Source organism: Pogoniulus pusillus, chromosome 17 (genome assembly GCF_015220805.1).
Source record: "Pogoniulus pusillus isolate bPogPus1 chromosome 17, bPogPus1.pri, whole genome shotgun sequence".
Taxonomy (NCBI): Eukaryota; Metazoa; Chordata; class Aves; order Piciformes; family Lybiidae; genus Pogoniulus; species Pogoniulus pusillus.
This window is the reverse complement of record NC_087280.1, coordinates 22485384-22504512: the sequence shown is the minus strand read 5'-3', so window position 1 is coordinate 22504512 and position 19129 is coordinate 22485384. Positions and strand designations below refer to the sequence as shown.

Sequence of the window (19129 nt, the reverse complement as noted above, 5' to 3'; positions counted from 1 at the left end):
TCCCTGCCTGAGCTTAGGTTGAGAATTCAGAGGCTTTGCTGTACTAAGAAACCATCTTTCTATGACAAGGGTATGAACAGTTTATGTTCCTCCTGCAAAACCTCAGTCTATCTGACCATTTAGACCAGTTTCTGGCTTACACCTTCTCCTCTTCCTCCAGGCAACACTGATGAGTGCTGACAACAGCACTGAATCGTTTTTGGCTTCTCCAAAAGTCACGTCAGAAAGTTGCCTGAGTCCATCTCTCTCTGCCTTTGTCAACAGACTTGCTTGTTCCTTGCAGGCACCACAAGGGTCTGCAGGAAGCCAAGTCCCTCTCCCACACCTTCCTGAGGATGAAGCACAGCAAAAGCTGGTGACCTTCAGCCAAGGTCACCACCTCTACTCCTGACTCCAATGCAGATTCAGTGCACATCTGTTCTCTGTGTTGGCTTCTCTTCTGGCCTCTTTCAACAGCCACCAATATCTGCTTCCTTTCCTGATCCTCACTGCCAGTCCTTGAGACAGCACCACAAGTGGCAACATCTCCTCATCTATGCCACTCCTCTGACAAAGAGACTTCCCTGGCACAGCTGGTGCTTGAGCACTGATGCCTCCACTGCAGGTGGGTCTGCTGGGCAGTGTGGTTGATGTGTCACCCTGACTTGCTCACCTTCATTTATTGCAGTTTTCATAATGGCCTCTCCTTTTGGTGCCTCTTCTGTGTTGGCTCTGAAGAGCAGCCTGGAGCCAGGCATGTCTTCCTGCACGGAGCTATCTGCCATGTCCTGGAAGATCTTAGACTTCTCCTCCAGCAAGAGGAGGATCTGCTTATCCTTCTGCTGAAGTTGTTCTGCGGAGATGAGCAGAAAACAGGAATTAAGACAGAAAATAAAGTCTCCGGCAGGCAAAGCTGAGTGATTCCTGAGATACTGGCCCCATCTACTGGAACCTGACGATACAACCATGCCCTGCACAAGCCTGCACAGCAGCGGCCCCCAGCAGGCTCAGAACAGCAGTAACGCGAGCAAGGCGAAGCGCGGACGAGGACTGCAATTCTTTGCTGGGTGCAGGATTCCCACCCCTTTGGAAAACAGTGCAACCGCAGCCCCCAGCCCAACAATCCTCACACGGGTTTCCAAATCGGCTCTGTCCCGGGCAGGATTTTACCTTTCAGTCCTCTCACTTTTGCATCTGACACTTTCTTTTCAAACTCGGACTCACAAGGGATTCCTTCATCTTCATCTTTGCTCCTGCTCAAGAGAGATGTCTCAGTTACTACCAGAAGATCATAGAATCACAGAATCAAGCAGGTTGGAAGAGAGCTCCAAGCTCAGCCAGCCCAACCTAGCACCCAGCCCTGCCCAACCAACCAGACCATGGCACTAAGTGCCCCAGACAGGCTTGGCTTCAACACCTCCAGGCACGGTGACTCCACCACCTCCCTGAGCAGCCCATTCCAATGCCAATCACTCTCTCTGACAACAACTTCCTCCTAACATCCAGCCTAGACCTGCCCTGGCACAGCTTGAGACTGTGTCCCCTTGTTCTATTGCTGGTTGCTTAGAAGAGCCCAACCCCACCTGGCTACAGCCTCCCTTTGGATAGTTGTAGACAGCAAAGACCTCTGCCCTGAGCCTTCTCTTCCCTAGGCTAAACAATCCCAGCTCCCTCAGCCTCTCCTCATAGGGTTTGTGTTCCAGGCCCCTCACCAGCCTTGTTGCCCTTCTCTGGACACGTTCCAGCACCTCCACATCTCTCTTGAATTGAGGGGCCCAGAACTGGACAAAAGATTACCAGGTGCAGAATGTCCTGCCCTGCAGGATCAGCTTGGTCACTTACATGGTGTTCATCGTGTCTTGAATGATCTGTATCCAGCCGTTACGCTCCTCTTTGGAGCTGGCACGGACCTCCACCATCTCAGGGTCTTTCACACCCATGCTGATCAGGAACAAACCCTTCTCTTCGTGAGCCACTTCTCGTACAATCAGCTTTTTCAGAGAGATCACAGTGGATTTCTGGTCCTTCGGGTGGAAAGAAACAGGTGAGGAGGTGTGAACAGTGCCAGTTCCCACATGTATGCCAGAAGTGAAAACCAGGTCCCAATAGCCACACCACTACCTCTCGCAGGCTGTAAACATTTTCTGAACCTTCTGGCTAATATAAACCATTTGAGTGTGGTCAAAGAACAAGGAATGGGCTTGCTTTCCTCCACCAGTTCTGTAGGAAAAGCAATTTCACCTTGTTCCATTTCAACAAAGAAATCATTGAAAATTGACCTCGTGGCTTTACAAACTCCACCATACTTTGCTCTGACTCGAGCAGACCTTTGATCTCATCTCCTCCTGCCTACACTCTGCCATTAGGATCACAGCTCCTCAGTGCAGCTTGCTACCACCTGCTCCACACACTATCTTCATGATCTCTCCCAAGGATGGAGTAACATCTTGTTTTCAAACCCCACAGACCGCCTGCTGTTCTCAGAAGCTCGCAGCCGACTCCTCTGGCAGAGCACTGCTGGGCGAGGTGACGTTCGCTGCGTGCCATGGCCCCTGTGAGATCAGCCTGCTCGCCTCAGATGTGCCCTGCTGTTGTGTCATTTCCCTGTGAGTCAGCCCCGTGCTGCATTTTACAGGATGCTACGACTGGGCTGAGGTGGTAGCTGTTCACTAGCAGCAGGATGTGGGTGCAAATGGTTGGTGGGGCTGCAATAACAGGTTATCGGCTCTCAAAATGTACAGAGAGTGGAAAGGTCACAAGGTTCAGCCAGTCTAGACCATGCCTGCAAGGGGACAGCCCCAGCAGACTCAATTAGGTACGAGGTTTTCTTTAGCAGGTCACTGTGCCTAGCCCTTTTAGGAGTTCTGTCTTCAGAAGCTAATGGTTTGGGTCCAGAGCATTACAAACGTACTCCTCAGCTGTGTTTTCAAGTTGTTCCGTTGAATTCACTGCAGTGGCATTTCACCCCCTGCACCCCCACCGTAGCTCACAATGTATTAGGGCATTTTCTTCTGCTGAGATAGATTTTTACAATGTTTGCATTATCCCATTGCCCCCTTCCCCCCTTCCCCCAGTCACTGCTTCCACTTGCACAAACTGAAAAGGACTGAGTGCATCAAGCGACAGGCAGGTTTCCAAGGCCCATTATCAGCTGTGCTAAGGCACTGCAGCCAGGGGAGGGGGGGCATGGAGACAGGTTTGCCCGTCAGAAAGAAAGGAGCCTGCTCAGCAACCCAAAATGTAGTAAGCAAAAACAATATGGAAGTTGCTCAGCAGGCAGTGGCTGACTTTGCTGCACAGCACACATCCAGGGTCTCTCACATCAGAAAAAGGAGGAGGAGAAAAGGCTGAAGCCTTACCAGTGAGGCGAAGACATACTTCTGGTCCTTCTCCTGAAGGAAGACCAGCATGTCAGAGAGGAGCACAGCCTGGACTTCTGCGAAAGAGAAGGGCACTGTAAGCACACAGCTCGCTCTCAAACAGGTTTCTTTTCATAGCTGGAGAACAGTAGGGCTGTGTCTGCAAATCCTGGAAGCAGAGTCAACCTTTCAGGTGGCAGCAGGAGGAGCAGGGGCAGCGCCTGGGGGATGCTTGGTCAGGTTAGCTCAGAACCGGCTTTGTGTTAAGCAGGAACCTGCAGGATTCTCTCTCATCTCATCTGTTGCAGCAGGAGTGCTTCTTTCCAGCCACAGGCCTTGTATTGGTTAGGACATGGGCACAACAGTACAAGCTGGAGGCACTTTCAGAACTGAAGTGCTGTTTTCTCAGGCAGTATTTTAGCCCTGGAGTGAAATATCTGCACAGGAAGTTTGGGGATTTATGGTTCTGCCGATGGGAGTGTAAATGATCCTGCAGCAACAACATTTGTCAGCTGCAGTTGCTTTCCCAGGAAATAGTGACTGCCTTCAGGAGCCACCACTGCTTCTGCTCACAGATAAACAACCCTTGAGTGAGACGCAGGACCTGGCTTGCTTTCACGGGAGAAGGAGGCACATCAAGCCAACAGAGGGCTTTAAATCTGAACAGAGCCTTTTCTCAGCGTCCACCTCCAGCCTTCCAAGGCTCCTAACGACATCTCATAAACTTGCACAGCAACTACCAAGTTAAATGCCACACCCAGAGCCCTCAGCACAAAGAGTTTTTGTCTGATGTCCTTGGGAAAGCTTGTGACAGAGAGGAAACCAACCAAAAAGTTAAATCATCCCCCTGGGTAATTCCTCCCATGTCGTTTTGGGAAGGCAGGATCCAATCCAGATAAAAGAATTACCAAACTTTAATCAAAGCTCTGTGCTCTGGCAGGTTTGCAGAAGTCAGAATCTGGCTCCATTCTCCTCTATCATCTGTGCACTTTGCAAGAGGGGAAATGCTAAATTCCTTTAAGAAAAGACCTTCCTATATTTCTCTGTGCTCCATTTCAGATCCTGCAAAGCAGCTGGGATGTATGAAGTAGCTGCTCTCTGCCTGGACTCTGCAGCTTGTCTGCAGGATCAGGGGCAGCTTGCACTACAGACAAAGGTATGTCTCTGCATGTCTATGACTTGGAAATGCAAAGGCAGCCTGTACTTATCACAAGGTTGCACAACTGCAGCATAACCTGCCTCATCCATCATCTAAAGTCACTGGTAACCTTGGGTGCCTAGAAACCATCTGCAAACTTCCTGCTTCCAAAACCTCAAAATAAATCAACTCAATATGGAATTCCAGGTTGTCACTGCCTCCCTGCACAGCACCAGGCTACCAGTATTCATTTCTGAGCACCGTGGTTTAATCAGCTGGTGATGGAGTGAGAGAAGGAAAGCTCAGCCTTCCTGCTGAGCCTGAGACACAGCCCTGTCTGCTCACTGCTACTGTGGTCCCGACTGAACCCCTCCTTGACAGAGTTCTCATTTCATAGAATCACAGAATCAGCCAAGTTGGAAGAGACCTCCAAGCTCAGCCAGTCCAACCTAGCACCCAGCCCTGGCCAGTCAACCAGACCATGGCACTAAGTGCCCCAGTCAGTCCTTTCTTGAACACCTCCAGGCACAGCGACTCCACCACCTCCCTGGGCAGCCCATTCCAATGCCAATCACTCTCTCTGCCAACAACTTCCTCCTAACATCCAGCCTAGACCTGCCCTGGCACAACTTGAGGCTGTTCCCTTGTTCTGGTGCTGGGTGCCTGGCAGCAGAGCCCAATCCCACCTGGCTACAGCCTCCCTGCAGGCAGCTGCAGACAGCAATGAGCTCTGCCCTGAGCCTCCTCTGCTGCAGGCTGCACACCCCCAGCTCCCTCAGCCTCTCCTCACAGGGCTGTGCTCCAGGCCCCTCCCCAGCCTTGCTGCCCTTCTCTGGACACCTTCCAGCACTGCAACATCTCAAATTGAGGGGCCCAATTCTTCAATCAGTAGAGAACTAAAGTGCTCAGCAGGGCACAGCACCTTAGAAAAAACTATGTCCAACTGATTTAAAAAAAAAAAAGCCATTAAAAATCCCAGTGACCAAGCGAGAGGCAGCTACAGACACATCAGAGCTGCTCCTGAGCAGCTTGCGTCAGCAGCTCAAGAGGTTCAAGAGCACCAAATGCCTGGGACACGTCTCTGGAGTCTCAGTGAAACTGGGAGAGCAATGGTGAGCCCAGGCAGCCCTACTGCAGGCCCTGGAGAAGATCACAGGCAGGGCTGCTGGTGAGCAGAGCCCCCAGGAAACTGAGGTTGGGTTTCAGATTCAGTGAGCAGCTTCCTGGAACTGCTTCACATGCACATCATGGCACAGAGATGTGACTCACTGCTCGGGGCAACTGCAGCCTCATCACCTTCTCCTGCCCCTAAGATCTCCCAGCAACTCCACTCCTTGGCCCAGGTAAGAGAGTGTCACTGCAAGCCAGGCCTTCAGCAGGCATGCAGTCAGCAGGAGGAAAAGCAGCTACCTATCACCTCAGAAACGCCAGGTGCAAGCAACAGGAAGGGAGTGCACAGCTCGGGGAAGGCTGCTGTCAGAATCACAGACCACAGGCTCACAGGATGGCAGGGGTTGGAAGGGACCCAAAGAGATCATCCAGTCCAACCCCCCTGCCACAGCAGGACCACACAATCTAGCTCAGGGCACACAGGAACACATCCAGACAGGCCTGCAAAGGCTCCAGAGGAGACTCCACAACCTCTCTGGGCAGCCTGTGCCAGTGCTCTGGGACCTTTACAGGCAAGAAGTTGCCTCTTGTGTTGAGCTGGAACCTGCTGTGCTGCAGCTTCCATCCATTGCTGCTTGTCCTGTCCCAGGGAGCAGTGAGCAGAGCCTGTCCCCCCCTCCTGACCCCCAGCCCTCAGAGATTTATAAATATTTATTAAATCCCCTCTCAGTCTTCTCTTCTCCAGACTAAGCAGCCCCAGGTCCTTCAGCCTCTCCTCACCAGGCAGTGCTCCAGTCCCCTCATCATCCTCATAGCCCTCCCCTGGACTCTCTCCAGCAGATCTCTGTTCCTCTTCAACCGGGGAGCCCAAAACTGAAGGCAGTACTCAAGATGAGCTCTCAGCAGGGCAGAGTAGAGGGGGAGGAGAACCTCCCTTGATCTGCTGCACACACTTCCCAATACACCCCAGGATCCTATTATCCTTTTTGCCCAGCAGGGCACATTGCTGTGCCATGGATGCTCTCCACCAGCACTCCCAGGTCCCTCTCCACAGGGCTGCTCTCCAGCAGATCACCTCCCAGCCTGTACCATCAAAATCTGTCAAAGCAGAAGACTAAGCAAGGGCTGCAGACACCCACCTGAGGCTTGACCCTAGAGGCCAGCGCCAAGCAGGGCTGCCCCGTGCTGGCAGGAGGCAAGGGCAGCCTTACCTTTCAGCCGTCCAGCCGCGCTCCTCAGGGACACAGGCCCGTCGCGGATGAGCTTGCGGTGCCGCAGGTCCTCCCTGGCGAACATCTGGCCGCTCTTCATCCTCATGATGGACTTGCTGTCCGTCCGGCTGTAGATCTCCCCCAGGCGCATCTTCTTCTCGTAGTTGCTGACTTTGCTGTTGACTGCAGCGATCACATCTTTGACGAGGTTCAGCGACTGGGTCAAGTCTTCGTGCTCCACTTCGTTGTCTTTGAACAGAAAGAGGCAGACCTCCAGCTCGCTTCATCCTCCTGCGCTCTGCCTGCCTGCTTCTGCTGATTTCCCTCCTCCTCCTCACAGAATGGTCTGAGTTGGAAGGGACCTCCAAAGGTCATCCAGTCCAAACCCCTCTGCGGTCAAGCAGGGGTATCCTCAACTAGATCAGGTTGCCCAGAGCCCTCTCCAGCCTCATTTGTGCTACAGTCATTGGTGCCACCTCTTTATGCACATGTTTTGAGCAGCAGCTGGCTGCACCCAGCACCTGCTGTGGTGTGCTGCAGAGCTAGCCCAGCAATGGAGGGCAGTCCTGCTGGCCACCACCACAGAGGACTGTCATTAAGATTCATAGAGTCATAGAATCAGTCAGGTTTGGAAGGGACCACAAGGATCAGCCAGTTCCGATCCCTCTGCCATGGGCAGGGACATCTCACACTAGATCATGCTGTCCACAGCCTCATCCAGCCTGGCCTTAAACACCTCCAGAGATGGGACCCCCATCACCTCCCTGGGCAACCTGTTCCAGCGCTCCACCACCCTCATGGTGCAGAACTTGTTCCTAACACCCAATCTAAATCTGCTCTAGTTTGAAGCCATTGCCCCTCCTCCTGTCACTGCAGGCCTTCGCAGTTTCTCTCCAGCCTTCTTGTAGGACCCCTTCAGGTAGTCTTCTCCCTCCCAGATTCCCACATGATAAGATTTAATACTCTCATGAGACAGGCTGTGTGTAAGGAGGAAGTTGTTCAGCACGAGAGTGGTGAGAGGCTGGAATGGGTTGCCCAGGGAGGTGGTTGAGGCTCCATCCCTGGAGGTGTTTCAGGCCAGGCTGGCTGAGGCTGTGTGCAGTCTGCTCTAGGGTAGGGTGTCCCCGGCCCATGGCAGGGGGTTGGAACTGGCTGATCCTTGTGCTCCCTTCCAACCCTGACTGATTCTATGATTCTATATGGCTGAGGAAGATTCCAGTATCTCACAGAACCTGTATCAGAAAATGCCAGGTTGGAAGGGACCACAATGATCATCTGATCCAACCTTTCTAGATGAACTTTTGAGGTCCCTTCCAGTCCCTAACCTTGTGTGATTCTGTGTGATTCTAGGTAATAGTAGAGTTGAAATGAGCTGTCCCAGCACCCTGTCAAGCTGAGCCTTAAAACTGTCCACTGTAGGGGGATCCACTGCATTCCCCTGGGAGATGACTCCAATGTCTACCTTGCATACTTTGTATATGAGACAGTATAGATCAAACACACAAATCAATCACAGATTTCAGCCACTACCAACACAAGCCAAGTTGGGAGAGTGGAGTCTAAGCATGCTGCTCCATAATTAGCTACACACATACTTAAAACAATTAAATCAAGGCAACCAAGCAACTAATCCTAAACGGGGATATGAAACTGAGTTAACTCATTACAGTGGTGTGAAACGGTAAGGCTGATTAGTTGGTCTAAGAAAATCTGTTCCAGCTGATTCCTGGGTCCAGGAAAATTTAGACTGGCTGCTTAGAGTAGAGGAAGTGGTCCCCACCTTTGGTGTACTGCAGTATCCTTTGCAGAAGAACTGGGTACTTTGTGATTCTCTGGGTGACCAACAAGATGCACTCTGAAATCCCAAGACGCCTCACCAGGGCACTGCTCATTTTTTTCTAAGGAGCAAAGACAAACATTTCAGTTCTGTACAAAACACTCACCAGAGTGGACAGAGTTTTTTCCACCAACTGTCTGTCCCACAGGGTCACAGGAGAACAGGCTCACAGGATATCAGTGGTTGGAAGGGACCCAAGGAGATCATCCAGTCCAACCCCCCTGCCACAGCAGGACAGTACTATCTAACACAGATCACAGAGCAACACATCCAGACAGGCCTTGAAAGGCTCCAGAGAAGGAGACTCCACAACCTCTCTGGGCAGCCTGTGCCAGGGCTCTGGGACCCTTACAGTCAAGAAGTCCCTCCTTAAGTTGAGCTGGAACCTGCTGTGCTGCAGTTCCCATCCACTGCTGCTTGTCCTATCCCAGGGAGCAGTGAGCAGAGACTGACCCCCATCCCTCTGAGATTTAGAAACATTCATTAAATCCCCTCTCAGTCTTCCCCTCTCCAGACTAAAAAGCTCCAGGACCCTTCCAAGAAAGAAGTTGCCCTTTGTGTTGAGGCTCCTACCTTGACAAATGCCTGAAACCTCTTGTCCTTTGAGTAGAGATCTTTGAAGTTATTCACTGCCTCGTTGTGATGCCCGCAGAACTTGCCGTAGGTTTTCTTCATTCGCTCAGCATTCTCCCCAGAGAACTGCCAGGACATGAAACACACAGGTCCAACCCACGCCCAGCTCCTGCTGGGACATCCCTGCACTGCCTGACAGTCTCTCAAAGGAACTTGAGGAAATCAAATTAGGCCAAAGCATCCTAGACCAAGCACGTAGATATCTATGTTTGTGTTCTTGTTTTGATCCAGCTCAGCAAGCCTATGAGTGCAGCAGACATCAGCATTGCTTCCTTTCCACAGCCTGTCATTTAATTCCTCTCACTAAAATATTCCAGCTAGGCTCAAACCAGCACATGAGCCTTTGCCCATCACACCTTAAAATCAGCCATCAAGCAACCTTGGAAGTTGACAAGCAGCAGCCAAGGTTCTGTCGTTCCTGTGCTGCTGTGGAATCTTTTTGCCTGCAGAAGTTGACCAAGCACTTTAGCAAGTGAAGACCTGAGTTTGGGACATCACTGAGTTCACACTTAGTGCTAAACTTGAGGTTCCACTCACAAGGCTTAAAGCCAACAACAAAAAAGTCAAGAGAGACCAAAAGAAAAGGACTCACTCCCGAGTTAAACAGCAGGGCAGTGTGCTGGTGTGAGCCTAGCTGGAATATTTTAGTGAGAGGCATTAGATGATAGGCTGAGAAAAGGAAACAGTGATGATGTCTGCTTCACTTAGAGGCTTGCTGAGATGGATCAAAACAAGAAAGCAAACACAGATAACAGAGTTGCTCTCTGGCTCTGGCTGCCTGCACTTCTCTCCCTAACCTGCTGTGTTAACTAATCCTTCTGCTTCCTAACCCTCTTGGCTGATTCTCCAAACTCACCTTGAATGCAAAGCAAAGTCTGGGATAAGGTAGAGGGGAGGAAAGGAGGTGGAAGGGTGGTTGGGAGCCCCTCCTGGGGACTCTGGTTTCTGGGAGGGCTGCTGTGTTTCTGCATTACTGTTTTAACTTGTCCCTTTCTGTCTCTAGCTGTAGAGATTGGAAATACCTGCTGGTACCTTGTGCTAAGCTGCAAATACAAAGCTTCATTCTCATTTCCAGCTCGGCTGAGTCTAGTCTGGGTGATTTTCTTAAGTGTGTATGGGGGCAGGTAACACCTAAACCACCACAGCCCACTTTTAGGTGTGAGTTTACAACCTGAGCCCTGAGCCAGCTCTCCTTGTGGCAATCATTTTCTAGTCAATGAAGAAAGTTTATAGCCAATTTCTTTTGTATCTTGAAAGATAATGAAAGAACATCTAAACCAGCTGGAATTGCTGGAGTTCTTTAACTCATTAGGATCTAGAGTGTGTGTGGGGTAGGTAACACCCAAACCATCACAGGCAGTAACTCAGCCCAGAAGCACATTGTGCTGTGGTCTACTGCCTACCCTCCAGGCTGTGGCTAAACCTCTCTGTGCCTTTCAGGGAACGCTTTTCTTCCCCACAAAACAAACTCAGTTAATTTTCACCTCAGTTAGAACAAAAAGTGCTTCAAAAAAAAAAAACAAACAAACAGCTGTGGAGATTTTTTTTCCCCAAGTGTGCAGAGGAAAAGGTGCCCCCAGCTGTGATTATCTAACAGGCCTAAACAGGAGGGAAGGGAGAGTGCCTGGTTTCCAGCTGAGCTCTCAGCAGTGCAGACGTTTTCCAGCACTTACTTGATTCACTAGGATGTCACCTATCCTCCTGATAACAAAGTTCTTTTCGCTTTTGTCTGCCAGTGACTCCTTCTTCCTTTCCAGAATTCGCTGGAAGAAGTGACTGTGGATTTGCAGCAAGTTTTCCAGGCATGGAAAAATCTTGTCCACCACTTGCTGATCATACTGCAGCTCCTCCAGCATCCCTGCGCTGTACACATCGTTCATGATCTTCAAGGTGCGGACATGATGCATTTCAGTCTGCATGAGCTCTGCACAGGGTGAGGACAAGGTCGAAACCAAGGTCACTGGAGAGTATGGAGGTGTACAGCACATGGAAGAGCTTCCCTAAGTGGCTTCAGGAAACTTCATGTCAGGTATCGAAGCACCAATCAATAGTTTATGTGTGGGAGAAAGAGGGGAGCAGAGAAACACAGAGGGGCAGCTTCGGGCACTGCTGCTGAGCTCTGAACGTTTAAACACTGCTGTCTGCTCCTTCCCAGCACCTCCCTGCCAGCCTCAACAGAACCACAGAGATCACAGAAACATGCAGCCTAGAACCCTGCTCTGCAAGAGTCACCTTAAACCATAGCCCTAAGCACCACAGCCAAACCACCCTTAAGCACATCCAGGCTGGGTGACTCCACCACCTCCCTGAGCAGCTCATTCCACTCCCTGACTACTCTCTCCATGAAAAACTTTATCCTAATATCCAATCTAAACCTCCCCAGTCTCAGCTTGAGGCCATTCCCCCTTCTTCTGTCTCCAGCTCCCTGTGAGCAGAGCCCAGCAGCAGCCTCTCCACAATGTCCTTCAGGTAGCTGTAGACAGCAATGAGGTCTGCCCTCAGCCTCCTCTTTCTCACACTAACCATCCCCAGCTGCCTCAGTCTCTCCTCATCAGATTTATTCTGCAGGTCCTTCCCCAGCTTTGTTGCCCTCTTCTGAACCCACTCCAGCACCTCCACATCTCTCTTGTATTGCAGTGCCCAAAGCTGAACACAACACTCGAGCTGTGGCCTCCCTAAAGCTGAGTCCAAGGGGACAATCCCCTCCCTGCTCCTGCTGGCACTTCTGCCATACAGGATGGTCCTTGTGTTCCACAGGAGAAGACCTCATAGCTATCTGCTCTACTGTAATGAAGTTTAAACATCAGCAGCAGAAAAATGAGGGAAGGCAGTTTCTGGTTGGGTTTTTTTATGCCTTCTGGGTATGTGAGCTGCAGAAAGTAAGCTGAGCTGCAGAAAGCAAGCTGAGCTGCAGAAAGTAAGCTGAGCTGCAGAAAGCAAGCTGAGCTGCAGAAAGAGAGCTTTCACAGAACACATAATGATTCTAAGAATTTCAAGAACTGGCTTCTGAGGAAAACAAATCAAGGTTCATGTTTGCTGACATAAAGCTTCCCAAATTCATACTTGCAGCTATAGCAAGAAGTTCTCTTCACTGAGTGGAAAAGGAAGATGCAGGTATCTCACCATAAATGACATCTTGCCGTTTGACAACATCTTTGTTTTGCTGCTGTAGGAACTTGCTGTCCACTACTTGGCTCCAAGATTCTGCCTCCAGTTGCTTGGAATCCAATTCCAGGTCTCCCATCAGCTGTCCTTCGTTCATGTCTGCACCTTTACAAAGCAATGTGCCATTAGGACCTGGGTAACTTGTCTCGTCTGAGAGTCATCTGGGTTTAGGCTCTGTCTGTCATACCACAGACATCACAGCATTCTTTAATGACACAAGAATGGTCCCATGACATTAAACTATATAAGGATCAGGTTATTAAAAGCACTTTTAAAGGTTATTTGAGCATTTTCAAAGGCAATTTGCTGAATGAACCCCAGCTCACCATCTTCACCCAGACCGAATTCTAGCTCAAATGAAAGACAATGAATACTTTACCTGCAGTGCAACAACATCACAGATAAAAGGGAGACAACACAACACCCAGGTGGGATTCATTTACATCACAGAATCAAGGGAACTTAGATCCATGGGAGATCTGTGCTTTCAGTGTTGGAAAGCCAGAACTAATGTAGGTGAAAGTGAACACCACACACACAGATCTCTGTGAATCATAGAATCAAGTAGGTTGGAAGAGACCTCCAAGCTCATCCAGCCCAACCTAGCACCCAGCCCTGGCCAATCAACCAGACCAGAGAATCATAGAATAAAGCAGGTTGGAGGAGACCTCCAAGCTCAGCCAGTCCAACCTAGCACCCAGACCTGGCCAATCAACCAGACCATGGCACTAAATGCCTCATCCAGTCTCTTCTTGAACACCTCCAGGGATGGTGACTCCACCACCTTCCTGGGCAGCCCATTCCAATTCCAGTGTGTTTAGGAGAGGCTGCTCTTTTGTGCAGGTACTGGGAGACCTATCACTGTGAGCATACTCTTGTTTAGTCCTTAATAAATTAAGACAATTCTGCTATTTTCAGGTACAAACCCCCTGATGATAGCCTAAAAAAAGCACCACAGCTAAAAATAAATATTTAAACTTAAGAAATTAGTTTAGTTGACTTCACTTTCAAACTCACAAAGCTAAACAGAATACTTCTAACTTCCCCACTCTGAGGGGAAATACAAAATGCAAGACATCAGCGTGACAGAGGTGACAGAGTGCAAAGCTTGTGGCTGTATGAATGGGCCAGAGGTGCAGGATGAAAGAAGAAATGATTGTCCTTGAGCTAAAATGTAAAGTAACTTGACTGCAACTGAAACCTTCCAAAGGTTTTCTGAGCTAAATTTAAAGTAAGTTGACTGCAACTGAAACCTTCCAAAGGTTTCCTCACAATTTGACAAGCTGCAGAGATTATTTTGTGGGGCTCTGTTTGAGTTAGAACAGAACAGACCAGACTAGAATGGATTAGGTTGGAAAGGACCTCAAAGCTCATCCAGTTCCAACCCCTGCCACAGGCAGGGACATCTCCCACTAGAACAGGTTGCTCAAGGCTTCATCCAATCTGGCCTTAAACACCTCCAGGGAGGGAGCAGCCACAGCCTCCCTGTGCCAGTGTCTCATCACCTTCACTGCAAACAACTTCTTCCTAACATCCACTTTCAATCTCCCCTCTGCCAGCTCAAACCCATTCCTCCTCATCCTGTCATTACCAGACCTTGTCAATAGTCCCTCCCCAGCCCTCCTGTAGCCCACTTCAGATACTGGAAGGCCACTCCAAGGTCTCCTCCAAGCCTTCTCTTCTCCAGGCTGCAGACCTCCAGCTCTTGTAGCCTATCCTCATAGCAAGAGCTGCTGCAGCCCTCTGAGCATCTTTGTGGCCTCCTCTGGACTCCAACAGTTCCATGTCCTTCTTGTGTTGGGAGCTGCAGACCTGTTCACCGTTTTTCACCCTAACATTCCCAAGCTTAAAGTAAATGCACTTCACTTGTTGGTTAGCAAGGCAAACGCTTGCTGAAATGCCAAAAAGGGATTTGCTCTTGGTGTAGAGCAGCAGTGAGAGCTTCCTTTGGCTCTGAGTGCTGTGGGCATCACTCACCTTCATCAACCAGCGACTCCATGGACTCGTTCACCCTGCTGATTTTATGCAAGGAGTCTGTTGACTGCGACAGGAACTTCCAAGTGTGTATCAAGCTGTCATCATTCCCAACTCTGCAGGCAAAGAGAACACAGGGAATTGTTCATGATAGGGACAAACACAGCCAAACCTGTTCTCAAACACACCAAATATGACCTGAGAACCAAACAAGTGTTGCACTGTTACCTATAAAAAGGGACTTTGATTAATTATCTCATTAATGTATTCATTTTCTAATGACTATCTGTTGGGGCTCAACAACCTGCAAGGTCTCAGTCATCTGTAAAGGATCACACCTGAGGTTTTGTAAGCGGCAGAGCTCTTTTTCATCCCTTTCCATTCTACAGTCACTTCCCTCCCTCGTGGTCCCTGGAGTAAGCACTGCAAAAACACAACCCAAAAGGCTATCCAAGTGTCTTTATGGCTAGCTCTGAGGACGATCAGGAAGAAGGAGTGGAATTCATCTCACCACCAACAGCCAGGGCACACCAACTGTGCACAACATGTCCAGAGCTTTACTTTGCTCTGGGGAGACCTCACCTGCAGTGCTGTGTCCAGCTCTGGAGCCTTCAACACTGGAAGGACATGGACCTGATGAGTGGGTCCAAAAGAGGCCACAAAAATTGTCAGGTTGTTGGAATACCTCTGCTATGAGGACAGGCTGAAGGAGCTGGGGGTGTTCAGCCTGGAGAAGAGAATGATGCTCCAGGTGGGCCTAATAGTGGCCTGCCAGTACCTGAAGTGGGCTACAAGAAGGCTGCAGAGGGACTGTTTGCAAAGGCCTGCAGGGACAGGATAAGGGAGTTAGAGGAGATTTAGACTGGATGTTAGGAACAAGTTCTGCACCATGAAGGTGGTGGAACACTGCAACAGGTTGCCCAGGGAGGTGATTCTGGTCCCATCCCTGGGATGGGATATTCAAGGTGAGGCTTGAGAAGGCTCTGAGCAACCTGATGTAGTGGAGGACGTCCCTGCTGACTGCAGGGGAGTTGGACTACATGATCTCTGCAGGTCCCTTCCAACTCAGACCACTCTAGGCTTCTATGTCCCTCCATGCTACTGCTGTTTGAAGAGCTACTCAATATGCAGGTAGTGCAGGAAACATAACTTAGATGTTCTCTGTTGTGGCTTTTTTGTTGTTGCTGTAATTAATTATATACAACATGGCCCTGAAACACCATAAAAACTGCAGATCTCTTCTACCCTATCCTTAGGGACACAAAAATTACTATTAATTCAGACTGGAGGTGAGGAGGAAGTTGTTCAGCATGAGAGTGGTGAGAGGCTGGAATGGGTTGCCCAGGGAGGTAGTTGAGGCCCCATGGCTGGAGGTGTTTAAGGCCAGGCTGGATGAGGCTGTGGGCAGCCTGCTCTAGGGTAGGGTGTCCCTGGGCATGGCAGGGGGGTTGGAACTGGCTGCTTCTTGTGGTCCCTTCCAATCCTGACTGATTCTGTGATGATACCTGAGCTGCAAATATGTGCAGCCCAAGGCAAGGAAATTTCCTCCTGGAGCTCAGTGCATCTCTGTGAAGTGGCCTTGAATATAACCAAGTCAACTCAGATGCCTCTGAACTTGTGTCATGACTAAACTACCTCAGACAACCTGATTGTGCAGAAGACAACTGAAGGTACCATACATAAGGTGAGTAGGTCTGATTGTGCAGAAGACAACTGATGGCACCACACATAAGGTGAGTCAGTCTGATTGTGCAGAAGACAACTGATGGCACCAGACATAAGGTGAGTCAGTCTGATTGTGCAGAAGACAACTGAAGGTACCATACATAAGGTGAGTCAGTCTGATTGTGCAGAAGACAACTGATGGCACCATACATAAGGTGAGTAGGTCTGATTGTGCAGAAGACAACTGATGGCACCAGACATAAGGTGAGTAGGTCTGATTGTGCAGAAGACAACTGATGGCACCAGACATAAGGTGAGTAGGTCTGATTGTGCAGAAGACAACTGATGGCACCAGACATAAGGTGAGTAGGTCTGATTGTGCAGAAGACAACTGATGGCACTAGACACAAGGTGAGTCAGTCTGATTGTGCAGAAGACAACTGATGGCACCAGACATAAGGTGAGTAGGTCTGATTGTGCAGAAGACAACTGAAGGCACCATACATAAGGTTGAGTCTTTCTGCCTGTGTGATCCTCTTTTGTACCCTTAACACAAACCAGAGCACAGCTCTGAATCTCTCTGTGCTGGCAGCGCCAGGCGACGCAGCTGTAGCCAGGTGTGCTGGGGGAGGCCTTACCCTGCAATGTTCTGTATGGAGACACTTTTGGAAAGAGCTGCAGTCTGCTGTGACCTCCTGTTATTGAATATGGAGGTCACAGTGTTCTCATCTGGAGCAAGGATGGCAGAGCGAGGACGCTCCTTCGGCTGGGAGCCTGCAAGGGAAGGGATGGAGAAAGTCAGCTTCGCACAACTGCCTTCTTCACCGCGATGAAGATGACCTAACCTAGGCTCCAAAGTTCACTTCCTGTTCTCTCTAGAGTCATCACCTGGAGATCTCAGCTGTTAAAGCAGCTGCAGGAAGGAGAGAACATTGAGCCTTCTGTGACTGCATTGCTTACAAGGTCTATGTGAGACCTGCAAAGTCCACAAACATGCATCTGGGACACTTGTAGCCATCTATGTGTTGCTTTTTAACTTTCCTGGACCTAAAATTTTATGCACCTTCCTGCTTCTGGTCACACCTCCTGAGAAAGGTTTCTCTATCAGCACATACCACAGAGAAATGCTAACCCTCATCTCATTGTACCACAGAGAAATGCTAACCCTCATCTCATTGTCCTCTCACATACCTGAGACTAAACTTTTCAGACCACTTCCAAATCTTCCTTTCTTCCCATCTTTTCTGCTTCCTGAAGCAACACTACTGAATTTCATGCTCAGCACCACAGTGAGTACATTTCTATCACATGGTGTGGCTCCAGATAGTGGTCCCAAAGTTATAACTAACTCAGTTTATCAAATCACAGGCTCACAGGATGTTAGAGGTTGGAAGGGACCCAAGGAGATCATCCAGTCCAACCCCCAATGCCAGAGCAGGACAATACTAACACAGATCACAGAGGAACACATCCAGACAGGCCTTGAAAGGCTCCAGAGAGACTCCACAACCTCTCTGAGAAGCCTATACCAGTGCTCTGTGACCTTTACAGTCAAGAAGTTCCCCCTTGTGTTGAAGTGGAACCTCTTCTGCTGCAACTTACACCCATTGCTCCTTGTCCTATCCCAGGGAGCAGTGAGCAGAACCTGTCCCCCACTCCTGGCAGCCTTCAGATACTTATAAACATTTATCAGATCCCCTCTCAGTCTTCTCTTCTCCAGACTAAACAGCCCCAGGTCCCTCAGCCTCTCCTCATCAGCCATGCCCTACAGTCCCCTCATCATCCTTGCAGCTCTCTGCTGGACCCTCTAGAGCAGATCCCTGTCCCTCTTCAACTGGGGAGCCCAAAACTGAACACAGTATTCAAGATGAGGTCTCAGCAGGGCAGAGCAGAAGGGGAGGAGAACCTCCCTTGATCTGCTGCACACACTCTTGCCTAAATCGTGGTGCTGCAAGAGTCATGTGGCTTATTTCACTCCTTTTCTTTGCCTTGTAGCTCTGCAGTGTGGTGTGTACCTCAGTGCAGCCAGGCAAAGTTTGCTTGCTCCTATTTAAATCCAAACTTTCTGCTTTCACTACTACAAAACATAAGATTAAGTAAAAAAAAAACCCAAAGACTAGTATTTTGAACAAGCATCCTCTCCACCTGTAACCAGTGCTGTAAATACTCATAGCTGGATCCTTTCCTGTGTCAGACACCCATGGACACAGGCTGCATCTTCCAGAGTTTGTGGACTCATCTCTCACTCATTCTAAACCTGAGATGCCTTTGCATTTGCTTGAAGCCACTATAGAACTGTGCAGCTTCAGCTGGACCTCTGAAATGCTAAACAGAGCTATTGCTCCTAGGACAAGGAGCAATGGGTGTAAGTTGCAGCAAAAGAGGTTCTGCCTCAACACAAGGGGGAACTTCTTGACTGTAAGGGTCACAGAGCACTGGAATAGGCTGGCCAGAGAGGCTGTGGAGTCTCCTTCTCTGGAGCCTTTCAAGGCCTGTCTGGATGTGTTCCTCTGTGATCTATGTTGGATAGCATTGTCCTGCTCTGGCAGTGGGGTTGGACTGGATGATCTCCTTGGATCCCTTCCAACCCCTAACATCCTGTGAGCCTCTGATCCTGTGATAACTTACTGTGCACAGAAGATGCTCTCACCCTTGCTCTGAGAAGCACTTATCTCTCATAATATTGAACTGTCACAGCAGACAGAGGACAAAGAAGAGGGAAATGGAAGTGTTCTTACTTTTGTTTCTCATGGTGACTGTGGGTAATGAAGAGGTATCATGCGCCTGCAGCATCCCTCTCTGTGGCTGAAAGAGAAAGGAAAATCACTGTAATTTATTCCTCCCCTCTCCCATCAGGCTGTGCCATGTAATTAACATTTTCAAAAGCAATGTTTTTCCCTCGAATTCTTTCAGAACAGATCAGTTCTTTGCTGTAGATTTATTTGAATGCATTTATATATCAACCCCCAAATAAACAAATAGATGCACACACACACAGAGCTTCCCCCACAGATGCCACCAACAAAATGAGCAGAATAACAGGTGGAGAAATGTGCAG

General features: G+C 49.5%; 1 protein-coding gene across 9 annotated transcripts in view; it reads right to left on the bottom strand.

Annotated features, from left to right (window-relative positions):
- The window catches only part of AKAP13 (A-kinase anchoring protein 13), a 286571-nt gene that overhangs the window by 12723 nt on the left and 254719 nt on the right, over positions 1-19129 (bottom strand). For all 9 annotated transcript variants that reach the window (XM_064158064.1, XM_064158065.1, XM_064158062.1 and 6 more), the window contains 12 exons: positions 18810-18876; positions 16710-16845; positions 14410-14522; positions 12391-12537; positions 10941-11191; positions 9208-9333; positions 8578-8695; positions 6798-7046; positions 3339-3415; positions 1822-2003; positions 1150-1232; positions 653-832 (listed from right to left, as the gene is read on the bottom strand). In XM_064158064.1, the coding sequence (XP_064014134.1) occupies positions 653-832; positions 1150-1232; positions 1822-2003; positions 3339-3415; positions 6798-7046; positions 8578-8695; positions 9208-9333; positions 10941-11191; positions 12391-12537; positions 14410-14522; positions 16710-16845; positions 18810-18876 (1729 nt within the window). The remainder of the gene's footprint in view (positions 1-652; positions 833-1149; positions 1233-1821; positions 2004-3338; positions 3416-6797; positions 7047-8577; positions 8696-9207; positions 9334-10940; positions 11192-12390; positions 12538-14409; positions 14523-16709; positions 16846-18809; positions 18877-19129) is intronic.